The 13,371-nt window shown below is 43.9% G+C and overlaps 1 protein-coding gene across 5 annotated transcripts in view; it reads left to right on the top strand.

Annotated features, from left to right (window-relative positions):
• The window catches only part of CEP152 (centrosomal protein 152), a 37,654-nt gene that overhangs the window by 17,150 nt on the left and 7,133 nt on the right, over nucleotides 1-13,371 (top strand). For all 5 annotated transcript variants that reach the window (XM_069983157.1, XM_069983168.1, XM_069983128.1 and 2 more), the window contains exons 18-24: nucleotides 59-250; nucleotides 1,052-1,318; nucleotides 1,995-2,126; nucleotides 2,242-2,862; nucleotides 2,980-3,082; nucleotides 4,329-4,505; nucleotides 5,584-5,674. In XM_069983157.1, coding sequence (XP_069839258.1) covers nucleotides 59-250; nucleotides 1,052-1,318; nucleotides 1,995-2,126; nucleotides 2,242-2,862; nucleotides 2,980-3,082; nucleotides 4,329-4,505; nucleotides 5,584-5,674 — 1,583 coding nt within the window. The remainder of the gene's footprint in view (nucleotides 1-58; nucleotides 251-1,051; nucleotides 1,319-1,994; nucleotides 2,127-2,241; nucleotides 2,863-2,979; nucleotides 3,083-4,328; nucleotides 4,506-5,583; nucleotides 5,675-13,371) is intronic.

Raw genomic sequence — 13,371 nt, 5'->3', positions numbered from 1 at the left:
TGGAGAAAATGTTTGATTAATACTGAGATTAATACATGGGTGTTTGTTTATTTACCAGTGGAGAAGTAAATTGATAGAAGACAATGAAAAGTCTTTACAAACGCTAAAAACAGAACTAGAGATTAAGCACCAGTCATCACTGTCTGAGGCTAAGGCGCAGTGGGAGAAAGAAAGGGAAAGCACAATGAAAGAGCTATTTGATGCACAGTTGGCAGTGGCAAAAGACAGCTGGATAAAGGAGAACCAGAAGGTATGGAGACAAGTTGTCAAACTATGTAGAACTGAGAAATTGGTCTTCTTGCATGTCACAGATTCATGTGATAGGGGTATGGGGTTTAACTTGGAATACTCTTTAAATGTAAGTTGAATATATCTCTAAAAAGACCTGTACTCTGTGGAATCAGGCATGTCAAAAGTTATTGATCGCGACAGGTCTCAGCACCCCAGCTGTGATTAGGAAATATAGCAGGTGAGAGAGTGTGGCAGCTAATGGCTATAATGTAAGTCTATGAGGCTACATTGTTGTAATTAGTGATCGGCCGGGTAGTGGATCGTCCTGCTGCCATGCTCTCTCACCTGCTAAAAACATAGAAGAAACATAGATTACTATATGTCCTGATCACGGCAGGTCTCTGCAATGGGACTCACTGCGATCAATAACGTTTGACATGCCTGATGACATGTCAAGTTATTACCTATTACCGATCATTTTGTGTTGGCGCAGGATACGCTATAAAAATCCAGTTGGTACGCTGCCTGTTCAGGCAGGTTTTCTTCCTGAAGAGCCTCTGACTGCATACTTACTATGCAGGCAAAGGCCCTGCAGAAGAATTCCGTCTCCATTGCGCACCTGAACAAACTGCACACTGGCAGGATTGTCTTCTTTTCTAAATAGAATGAACTGTATGGTCTCTTGGATCTACTCTTCATCTTTTTTTTTTCTTGTATACACATAGTAAGTGGGTTTATAATTATCTTCATTGTTTATGAAGTACATAGTACACCTATGTATTATAGTTACGTAATACATACCTTATTATTCTTTCCATAGAAAACTGAATTAAAAATTCAAGATCTAGAGAACCAATGGAGACACAAACTAGACAGAGCAGTCCAAGATGCTAGAGCCAAATCCCTGCAAAACCTAGATCGTTCTGTACAGACAGAGGAGACTTTAGCAGCACAATCTGCATCTGTAGCTGAGCAGATAGATGAACTGAAGCGTCAACTCCAGAATGCTGTGCAGGAGAAGGAGACTGCTGTCCGGCAAGTCCAAATAGATGTAGAAACACAGCATCGAGAGGATATTTCAAAGCAGGTGAGCTACCTGGGATGTCTTTTCTGTTGCTTTAGTCTGTGTTGGGTGAAGCATATATGGCATAGATTGACACTGTATCCATAAGTTACGTTTTTAGGCTATGTTCACACAACATATTTTATATGACAAGAACGTCCGTTAGCAATTAAAACAGCCGTTCTTGTCATAGAAAAATATTTTGCATTAAAGTCAATGCAAACAACCGCCATTGTTCGCACAGTGTAATAAACAACGGCCGTTGTTTGGTATGGCTGTGGAAATAATTGATGTGTCAATTATTTCTGGCCGTTGTGCATTGAAATCAAAGCAATTTTCTGAGCGACAATGGCTGTTGTTTAAAATAACTGTGTGCCAAACAACGGCCATTGTTCATACATTGTTTGAACATAGCCTTAACTTTTGAAAAAGGGCATATAAGGGAGATTTTTTTTTTTTTTAAATTCTCACTATATGTAGTTAGTTTAGCCTTGGACGTGTGTAAGCATCAAACAGACCAGTTCTTATTCTATTCTTAATAAGGTGCTCTATGTACATTAGAATGGAAGCACACTACCTGTCAGCAGATCATGGACATTATATACAGCATTGAACCGATTTTGTAAAGGTTCGCTGAGACTAACACATGGGTATTATGTAGGATTTATTATTGTGTTGTTTTTTTATTTTTTGTTGACAGGTGGAACTAGCCCTAACAAAAGCTTACACAAGGTGGATAGAAGAACTTACTACTCTGTCAGAATACAAAGCACACCTGAGGCTTGAGAGAGAAAAGTGGGAGAGGCTTCATGATCTTAACGTAAAGAAGCAGGTAAGTAAAAACAACTGCATTTATTATAATTGTGAATGTTTTCTCAGCAGTCATCCAAATGTTGCATTATGTTGCTGATTTCTCTGCCATGTAATGGCGTCTAAATATTTTGTAGATATCCGACGCCATTTCCGCAGCTGAAGAGAATTGGAAGTTAAGCGGAGGAAATGTTGACTACAGCAAGAAAGAAAAAGAACTGGAGGAGCAAATAGGTTTATTGAGGAAGGAATTGGAGCGAAAGAATCACGAGATTGAGGCACGGATGAAAGTAGAACTCGGGGAGGCTCGTGCTCTGTGGAACAGAGAGAGACAAGAAGAAATTCACCAGATTCAGACACAGAATGAAAAGGATTACCGCACGTTCTTGGATGAGCATAGGACGAAGATCAGCGAAGTCCTTTCCACAGCAAAAGCCGATTTTGAAAAGCAAAAAAAGGAACTGGTCTCTCAGAAGGAGACAGAACTGACCGAGCTGTTCAACCAGCAACTCAAGCAACGGACTTGGGAAGAATCCAGGAGAACCCAAGATCACAATAAAGAGATTTTGTCTGAAATTGAGCAAATTATGTCTGACATTCACAACGAACTAGTTGAAAAACGCGTTCTAGATCATTTCTCATATACGTCAAGCAATCTAGATGCCCAGTTTTTGGATAAGCTACGATCCTGCTTACAGAAGTCTGTCAAAGGAATTGCTTACAAGGCTATTTCTAATGCTAAATCTGAGTGGAAGCAGGTACTAGTTGTGTTACCTCTGTATGCATGTTTTAAGTGAAGTCTACGTCTTGATTAATTTTTTTATTTTATTATTTTTTTACTCCATATTTGACATGTTCTTCTTGATCTGTTTCAGAAACCAGATGAGAATTTTACAAATCATGGCCCAAGTTCACAGGATCAATCCTATATTAGAAATGCAGAAGGTGCACCCAAAAGTCACAAGAGGCACCTGAATGGTATTGTTTATGATCTCTTTTATAAGTTTGTGTTTTTAATGTAAGTTTTTATTTTTATATCAGGGCTTTGAACTGGATACCACAATCATGAAAACATAGAAATCTGTAAGAGCCATCATACACTTATAACCTATCCTGCAGCCAGAGCATTAGTTTTATAGGGGTTGTCTGGCCTGACCCCATTTGATATATGATGCTCAAGGAGGTGTGCGTTTTAAAAACAAAAATCTCACTTGCCTGCCTTGCTCCCTTGTTTTTTTAATAGATCCCAGAGCTCCAATCTCTGCGTTGGGTTGTAAATAATACGTGACAGACCCCTGTTGCTAAGGCAGGGCACTGCTGTGCCCACTTATTGTCTGAGCGGGCCTGTGATGTATTGTCTGCAGTCCTAGAAGCACTACACCACAGAGACCAGGGCTCAGGGATCCCTTTAATGGCGGGGGTGTGTGGGGGGGGGGTAGTTGGGATTCCCCCCCCCCCTTTTATCCTATACCTCCCTAAGATCATATAACAAATAGGGTCGGGCAGAACAACCGCTTTTAAGTGTTAGATCTGCTTGTTTTTATTCTTTGGTTGTAAACAAGGTTCACTGTTGGCAAGCAAAAATCCTAATGTGGAACAGCAGATAACGTTTTATTATACAGTGTTATAAAGTGAAATTTGATCCGTGTAATAGGGCCCTTCCTTCGGTGCCTTTGTTTTGCCTACAGCTTCATATGGTGACTGTTACTTTTATTCTTTCCCTGTGGGATACTATACAACTGTGACAAAGCTAAATGGGGCTTTCTCTATCTGGATGTTCAGGGGAATACGCTCCTAATAGCCTTGCTTCTCTGGGACGATGATGGCTCTGTCCATGAAGTACCAGTCAGGTGCTCCCATGTGCTTTTGGCCTCGGTTCTGATGTGCCTTTCTGTCTAGTCCAAAGCTATTTATTGGTGCGTCTGCCCTTTAATCTGTAGAATCTATCTTCACAAGGGTTTCTTTATAAAGCTTTGGCTTTTTATTACATTGCATTGTTTATCCTGTCCATGCCAAAATCTTGTGTACTCACTGTGAATGTTACAGCAGGAAATGCCTCTGACAATGGCAGATTTTCAAGATGCTTTTTGCCATGAGGAGCTTGCTAGCTGTCTTGTATAAAGTATATAAATAAAACACAAGTATATGGGCTTGTTAGCTTCTATAGAGAAGTATTTGAGAAGATAATAACTCATATTTGTTGCTTTGATTTTCCATCCTACAGATGAACCTTTAAAAAGGAAAGGTGACAACCCTCAATTCTGTTGCCCTGAAAACTGCTTGCTGCAACTTGAGAAGTACAAGAAAGACTGTCAAGAGCTTCGCAGCAAACTGGATAAAGCATGTCGCCATCTTCAGCAAGCGGTGAAAGACCAGAAACTGAAAGCAGAACAGTATAAAAGTGAGTACGTCTTTTTCACTGGTACCTTTCTTATTCACTAGATTTTCCATGGCAGATGAAAGCAGATTTGGGGGTCATGAGTATTTTACCACTACTGATCCTTCCATAATTTTTATTTTTTGAAAAGACAAATTGTTTTTAAATGTCACAGACCTAATACTACAATGTTTGCTACATTTGGATTCTGTGATATACAGTGATCCCTTACAATGGTCTTAATGAAATTAATTAATCTTGTAAGTGTGGTACACCAAGGGCCCTATTACTTGGGATGATTATAGTGTGGAAAATGGTTATATCGTTCGAATTTAAAACATAATTGTCCTGTGTAATTGCAGGCAATGATCGAAAAATCGCTTGAGTCGTTGATAGTTTATGTAGATCTGACCCTAAAATCGTTGTTAATCGTTCGCTGTAATTCCGCATTTGTTCACTAGTCGTTCAGATGGGAGTAACAATTGTAGTAACAATCGTAACTAAGGACTATTATTCTGTGTAATATGGTGAACCATTTCAGGTTAACAATAAACAATCTTGTTTGCAATCGTTAAAAATCGATTTGTCTAATAGGACCCTTACTATAAATGGTCGAATTTTCCAGCCAGGTTGTCTATTGCATTGTATTGTTTCAAGTTACAATGATCCAGGAAAGACCATTGTATGATGAAAATATTGTATCTTGAGGCCATTGTATTGGCATACAGTATAATTGTATGTAGTATAACATACACACTGACTAATAACGAAGTTCAAATAAGCTTCCTGTAAGATGGAAAGAACATTCTGTATAGTATTTTGGCTGCTTTGCGTCCCCCCCCCTTTCCGAGCATCTATGAACAGGCTGCAATTGGTTATGTGTAAGTGTAAGATACCAGGAACCAACAAAGAACAGTTTAGCTCACAATGGGTTCTCTCATCTGTTCATTGCCTATTGTACTAAACTTATATATCTTGTGTCCATTTAATTTTAACTTTGAGATATTTTCCAGTGTCTTGATGCATTTGAGAATAGCCATATGCCACAGTCAGTATAATCCTTTATGGGTAAATGTGTTGACTAGTTTTTATGTCATTCCAGATAATGAAATTGTTACCCAAACTCTAAGGAACGAAAATGCAGAACTGCGTAATACCCTTGAGGAAATGAGAACCAACTGCACATCACAAAAGTAAGGATTGTTATATTAGTGGTATGCATGCTTTATTATCATTAAAGGGGTACTTTGGCAAAATAGTTTTTCTTTCAAATCAACTGGTGTCAGAACGTTATATAGATTTGTTTTTTACTTCAATTTAAAAATATTCAGTCTTCCCATACTTATGAGCTGCTGTATGTCCTGCAGGATATGGTGTACTCTTTCCAGTCTGACACAGTGCTCTCTGCTGCCACCTCTGTCTGTGACAGGAACTGTGCAGAGCAGTAGCACATCCCCATAGAAAACCTCTCCTGCTCTGGACAGTTCCTGCCACAGACAGAGGTGGCAACAGAGACCACTGTGCCAGACTGTAAAGAATACACCACTTCCTGCAAGACATACAGCAGCTAAGAAGTACCAAAAAACCTTTTTAAAACAGAAATACATTTCAAATCTGTAAAACTTTATGAAACAAGTTGATTTGAAAGACTAATTTACCTTTAAGCACATACATTTGGATTTGTCTACTGTTATTAAAGAGCTACTGTGATTTAAATTATCTTGTCCCTTATCCACTGTATAGAGGATAGGTGTAATATCATGGGGGTCCGACTGCTCGCCCCACTATAATATTTAGAACAGCGCCCTGATTCCTTTTGTTTTCAAAGGAGCCGGTAATTGGCATGTGCACTGCTGGTCCCTTCATTCTCTATGGAGCTGCTGTAGAGAGCCGAGTGTTGTACTTGGCTCTCTCCTCTGGCTTTATAGAGAATGAATGAAATGAGATAACACTTTAAACTTTGTTAGATCTGAAAAACACTATCAGGTTTGGTAGGTTAATAAGGTGCCTTTGTGGAAGAGCTAGCATTTAAAGGCTATGTTCACACAACGTTTAAAAAAAACAGAAAAAATGTTTGCTTTTTGTATTTAAAAAGACATCCCTTATTGCAGCGATTGAATTAACTTCAGTGCAATACTTTGCAGTCAGTGAAATGATGGACATCCAATGCGCACAGTGTATTAAATAACGGACGTTGTCTGCGCAAACGTCAAAATAATGATCATGACAATTATTTTCAGATATCTTTTGCCAACAGCGGATGTTGTTTTTTAGTTCACACACAGTTTTTCTTTCTCGTGCGTCTTATTGGGGGACACAGATACCATGGGTATAGGCTGCTGCCACTAGGAGGCGCTGACACTAAGAAAGAAACAAAGGAAGTGACTCCTCCTGAGCAGGATATACCCGCCCACAGGCACTGAGCTAAACCAGTTTAGCTTAGTGTCAGTAGGAGGCAGACACAGGTCTGGGTTCTCCAGACCAGTTTCTTCCTTTATGTTTAGTTAGTTAGATTTTCTTTTTCCTTCTAGGTCCTATGGATTCTTGGGCACGGTGGGTTATCTAAAACTCACCCTGATCCCCCCACTATGCGACCAGGGAACAGACCATAAATGTAAATGGGCTGTCACCCCTCGGTCGCCACCGGCCGGCAACGTGACACCAGGGCCCCAGATGAGTCAATCTGGTCGCCTTTCTGCGGACTCTGTATCCGCACAGCCCCTTCCCGCCTCGCCCCCCAAAGCTTGGCGCGTTAAGGTGAGGCACCCATCGGCTGAAGACGACAATGGTGAGTATGGGCTCCTATATGGTGAGTATATTCCCCCTGCCCTCCCTCCCAGGCCGCCATTGTATTCTTATAGACAACCCCCGGGCCATGCTTTCCTCACACAGGGATTTCTCCATCTCCCCATGCTCCACTCCCTCAGGGTCACTGTACCTCTGTGGCTCTCTCCTCAGTCAGTAACAGGCCAGCCCCCTCCACCATTTTATTTTGTACTGGTGCCATGGGGTGTACAGTGAGGGGTCTCCCACTCCTGTCAGTGGTGTGCAGGCTCCCGCGGTTTCCCGCAGTTTCCCGCGTTTTTCCTTAGTGTGGCTATGTCTGGAGTACCTTCTCTGGGGGATGCTCCGCACCTCCGTTAGGCCCCGCACCTCCGTTAGGCCCCGCCCCCTTCGGCCGCAGCATCCCGCCATTTTTCTTAGGTTGCTGAGCCTGCACTGTGGATGCCCCGCCCCTCCCGTTAGGCTCCGCCCCCTTTCGGGTGCCGTTTGGGCCGCTGCATCCCGCCATTTTTCTTATGTGGCTGAGTCTTACTGTGGGATGCCCCACCCCCTCCCGGGTTGCCCCGCCCCTTTTCGGGTGCCGCGGACCACAGCATCCTGCCTTTTTATTTTGGATTGTGGCTCTCCCAGAGCCTGCACTGAGGGATGCTGCTCCTCCCCCCTCCCCCTGCAATGTGTGTCTGGTCTCCTGGAGAGTTACCACACACACTGTTCTCCTATTCCCAGCAGCTTGGGACACATTGCATCTCTCCTGACACCTACTGGTGGAAGTGTGTTATTACACTATTGTATATATGTGAGTGGCTTGCATCAGGTTTTATATGGCCAATGTTCCATACAAGGTTCCAGCAACCCTTGGTCTGCAGATCAAGCATTTTTGGTGCTGGTTGACCCCTCTGTGTCAGATTTTATGTATATAAGATTACATTAATACTTATATACACATTCTGGTTCCCCTCCAACCACTTACACCCAGACACATTCCTGTCAGGAGCAGGACAGGACGTCCCATAGTATCTCCATCTCCATACGGTGTTTTCTGTACCCTCAGTGAGATCCTTCTGCCACATGGTGTCACAAGTAGGGCACAGAACCAGACACGTTACTCGCTACTAGACGGAGTTTACTGTGCTCTGAGCAGAACTCTCTGCTACATGGTGTCACGAGAAGTACATGGAAGCAGACACGTTACCCACTATCCAGGTGGTGTATCTGTACTCTGAGAACACTCTGCTACATGGTGTCACGAGAAGTACATGGAAGTAGACACGTTACCCACTATCCAGGTGGTGTATCTGTACTCTGAGAACCCTCTGCTACATGGTGTCTCGAGAAGTACATGGAAGCAGACACGTTACCCGCTATCCAGGCGGTGTATCTGTGCTCTGAGCAGAACTCTTTGCTACATGGTGTCACGAGAAGTACATGGAAGTAGACACGTTACCCACTATCCAGGTGGTGTATCTGTACTCTGAGAACCCTCTGCTACATGGTGTCTCGAGAAGTACATGGAAGCAGACACGTTACCCGCTATCCAGGCGGTGTATCTGTGCTCTGAGCAGAACTCTTTGCTACATGGTGTCACGAGAAGTACATGGAAGTAGACACGTTACCCACTATCCAGGTGGTGTATCTGTACTCTGAGAACCCTCTGCTACATGGTGTCTCGAGAAGTACATGGAACCAGACACGTTACCCACTATCCAGGTGGTGTATCTGTACTCTGAGAACCCTCTGCTACATGGTGTCAGGAGCAGGACACGGGACCAGACACGTTACCTGTTTCCAGGCAGTGTATCTGTGCTCTGAGCAGAACCCTCTGCTACACGGTGTCACGGTAAGTACACGGGACCAGACACGTTACCTGTCAACAAGGCGGTGTATCTGTGCTCTGAGCAGAACCCTTTGCTACACGGTTTCACAACCAGGAGAACCGTCTGCTACATGGTTGGTCATACAGGTTATGGGACCAGACACATCACCCTTTGCCAATCATTGTTCCTGTGTTACTCAGAGCTTCCCCCTCTGCTACAGCATGTCACAAGCACGACACATGTCCTGTCATTCACATCACCCCTTAGCGGGCGGTGCTTCAGACCTGCCTCTCATCTTCATGACATAGATTCCTTTACTACATGATGTCAGAGACATAGAACTGGACATGTTACCCCCTCCCAGGTGGTGGTACAAGGTTATTCAGAGCTCTGCCCTTTGCTGCATGATATGGCTCCAACTACATTACCTGTAGTTCGGTGTGCACAGATTGTGGTATTCTGTTACACAATGTAATACACCACCTTCAGGTCCACTTACTATACTGGTGATGCTGGTCATTTCTCATAGCCAATTCTTGTTTACATTGGGACACAGTCCTGATCTCTTCCCTGCTCCCAGAGCACACACCGGCTTCTGTTTACATGTCTACCAGGCACAGAACCTGTTTCCAGTCCAGGGATTTGTATCTCTTGAATGCTGGTCCTCGGTTTCGTACAGCTTGCAGCTAGTCTGCTCGTGTTACCCTATATTACCTTTCATCCTCGTAGGACGCCTATGATCTGTGCCTGTCGCATCAGGGGATCATCATAGGGTAACTTGTTACTACACCATGTTGTCTTCTGTATCTTCCACTAGCAAGTCTCATTAGCTGCTCTCAGGCAGCGTAACCTTGTTGTATTCCTCTCGGGCCGTATCCTTTCTAAAGCCCGAGCATCCTGCTACGTGTCCCACTACACAAGGTGCAGAACCCCCTGCTTTACCTGCCCCCGGACTGTCATACAGTCATACTCTGGTCCTCTGAGTGGCCGGCAGCATACAGGTTCAGTCACTATTTCATCCTGTACTGTCAGGGTGGTTCTCCTGTCCTTCATCTGGCATAACTACCATATTTTGGCATTTGTTTCGCTGGCTGTTACCCAGTAGTATGGCTTAGTAACAGTAGTAGTATTGTATTGCTTAGACCGCCCCCTCTGCTATACTGCGGATGGTCCTCAGCGAGGTTTGGTCTTATCTTCTCATGGTGCTCTACTTCAGGAAGCTGTCCTTGGTCAGCACCAGCCACATTGCCTCTTCTCTTTGATCTGGGTGAAGTGAGGCCTCTCGGTTCCTCAGGTGAAACAGTAAAGGGTTTCTTCTACCCCTGGTGTATGTAGGACATCGACTGCCTACATGACTCACAGTGCTGCTTTAGGATGTCTCCTTCTGCATCTGCCTATGGCCAACATGGCAAGTATTTAGTCGTCTCTCTCTTAGGCAGCTGCAGTCTCACAGGGTAAGGATTCCTGTTTATTGCCTGTACTGTTTCTCTACCGTCCTAAGCATAGGTGGATGGTCACTTCTTGGTCTACCTTCTCCAAGTGTCCTTGCTTGGCCATATGGACTATGAAGCATTGTTCTCAGTTCAGGGTTTTGCAGTGCTCCCGCATACACAGTTACTCCTACGCTCTGGAGTAGCACACTGTTGTGCATGACCCCCCTATCCTAGGTTTGGTTTGTTTTTTGTTTTTTACCACTCAGTCAGGAATTCTTCAAGCAGTCCTTTCCTCCTCTGTGAGGATGGAATATATTTAGTATAATAAGTATCTTACAGTCCTCCAGAGGACTGTTATTCCGAAATTGCTTCTGCCGAAAGGAAAGTGTGGGTTTTCGGCCCTCATTGGCCTCCTATGAGCACTCCTGCTTGACTTGCTTGTCCTTGGTCTTCTTGTTGACCGGCCATGCTCTCCAGACGGGACTCCCGGTCCCCCTCCCTAATCTTGTCTCCCATGTGGAGTCCTCGATAACTTCTCTCTTAAAGGTTTCCTCTCCTTGCAAACAGGGTTGTTCACTGGCCCATGTCTGGCCTTACCTAAGACTCTATAGTCTCCAACCCTATCGCATTCTGGGCAGGTTGCCAATTCTCGATCATCTTTTCTCATTCACCATTAAAGTCCCCTTGTTTTTCTGTTGCTCTGTCCACCAGAGCATCTGGCTCGCCTTTCCAATTGTCTAGGGCTCTGGTTGAGCTGATTGATCCTCTAATCTCTTCTATGTGGCCATCGGACTCCGCATAAGGTTCTTTTCTTCTGGTCTTCTCCCACTTTCGCAACAGCCGTATATTCTCTTTTTTTGCTTTTCTGCTCTTACCAAGCAACGCCTCTGCTCATTGTTTGAGGTGTTGGTTTCTAGATTTAGTCTACATATGGACTCTAGTCTATGTGCTACCTGTTGTGCCCATTGTCCGGTGACAACTCCTGTGCCCATCAGCCTTTCCTTTCATGCTCTCGAGTACCTCTATTCTCCTGGGAGTAGAGTGTTTTGCATGATCGACCTCCTTTCTAAGGCTTTAACAGCCCATGGAGATGTTTTTTCCCGGCCTACCGGCTTCCTCTGCTAGTCTTTTCTGTTGGGCACTGCTGGGTACCAGGTACTTCTGTACTTCTTTCAGGACAACTTACTCAAGATTCAGATCATGTTTTTCCTTTCTCCTGCTCCTTCCTTTCCCTGGACTGCTTTACGCTTGGAAAGCTTTATTCTTCTTATTAACATGTATGTGTTTCTTAGATTGGGTCACGCATGTCACAGGCCATGGCTTCTCCCAGATTGCCATACTTCTCTTGTGCTCAAGCTTTGTCTTCTCAGTGAAGACTGTACTTCTAGGCCTATGGAGCTTTCAGCCTGGCCATTCTTCCCAGCTCCGTTGTCAGGGACGCAGCTTCTCCTGCATCTCATGTGGCACCTTCTATGAGAAGACGCTCAGTCTTTTTCTCCTTTATTTGACACCTTAGGCCTCTATGTGCCATGAAACACTTTCCAGTCTATCCCGTCATGGTTGTATTTGCCTTTTTTCTGTTCTACCTCAGAGTAAGTCCCTGCCACCTGTGGTCGCCTACTTGGCTGGGCGTCTGGTTTTTTTCCCCACATCTAGCCTACCAGTTCTGTTGAACTCAATGTTACATCATGTTGCTGGCTTCCAGGATTGCCACAACCCTCTCTGTCTGCAGTGCAGCACGTTGCTCCAGGGACTAGACCCGCTTTCCTTTGCCGCGGACCTGTAGGGGTTTTCTCTGATGCATTCAGCATCATCCGTTGCTCTATTCCTAGTTGATGGTTGTGTTGGTGCTATTCTGTGCCTTCTCACGAAGCTCCTTGTCTAGCGGTTATCTTTCCCACCCCATGGACTGCTTTTGGACGTCCCATGGTATCTGTGTCCCCCAATAAGACGCACGAGAAAAGAGGATTTTTTACTCACCGTAAAATCTCTTTCTCGTAGTCTTCATTGGGGGACACAGCACCCACCCATTTCCTTTTGGGTTTTTCCTCGGTAGGGTAGCTTTCTCCATTTTGGTGTTATTCCTACTTTACCTGTTCTTGACTTCTCCTACTGCTCTTGTACAAACTGGTTTAGCTCAGTGCCTGTGGGCGGGTATATCCTGCTCAGGAGGAGTCACTTCCTTTGTTTCTTTCTTAGTGTCAGCGCCTCCTAGTGGCAGCAGCCTATACCCATGGTATCTGTGTCCCCCAATGAAGACTACGAGAAAGAGATTTTACGGTGAGTAAAAAATCCTCTTTTTTTCCCTGTCCTTTCAATGTTTTTACTACTAAATTTAATGGAATTTTCAATTAAAGACACACCCAAGGGCCAATAAGCCCAACTTAACTAGAATACTGTACCAACAGCCATCAACGGACGGCCAAACGGTGAAATGCGACATAATTTTTTCTTTTCAAAAACAGAGGAAAAAAATGTAGTGGGAACATAGCCAAATTGACACAGGGCTGCAAGTTTAAAAGTTTGTTTTTAGGACATTAACTTCATCACCTGCCACATGGACACCAGGACAGATCTTGGATTAAAAGCAACTATCCGAAGGTATAAGCAGTTTGGTGAGGCAGATTGTGGGTACAGAGTCGCTTTAGCACTTATGGAAATGCAGGCGAAGAATGATGTCAGTAAAAAAACACCTGGTCCATCTAGTCTACCTTTATATTATTCCCTCTTTCTTTTATGACAGTTATCCTAGACATGTCTCCATTTACTGACTGTGGATTTACCAGCTACGTCTGCTGGAAGATTGTTCCAAGCACCTACTACTCTTTCAATAAAATATTTTATGGACTGTTTCAGATC

This window comes from Dendropsophus ebraccatus, chromosome 1 (genome assembly GCF_027789765.1).
Source record: "Dendropsophus ebraccatus isolate aDenEbr1 chromosome 1, aDenEbr1.pat, whole genome shotgun sequence".
Taxonomy (NCBI): Eukaryota; Metazoa; Chordata; class Amphibia; order Anura; family Hylidae; genus Dendropsophus; species Dendropsophus ebraccatus.
The sequence above is the reverse complement of the archived record's forward strand: the minus strand, read 5'-3'. Positions and strand labels throughout refer to the sequence as shown.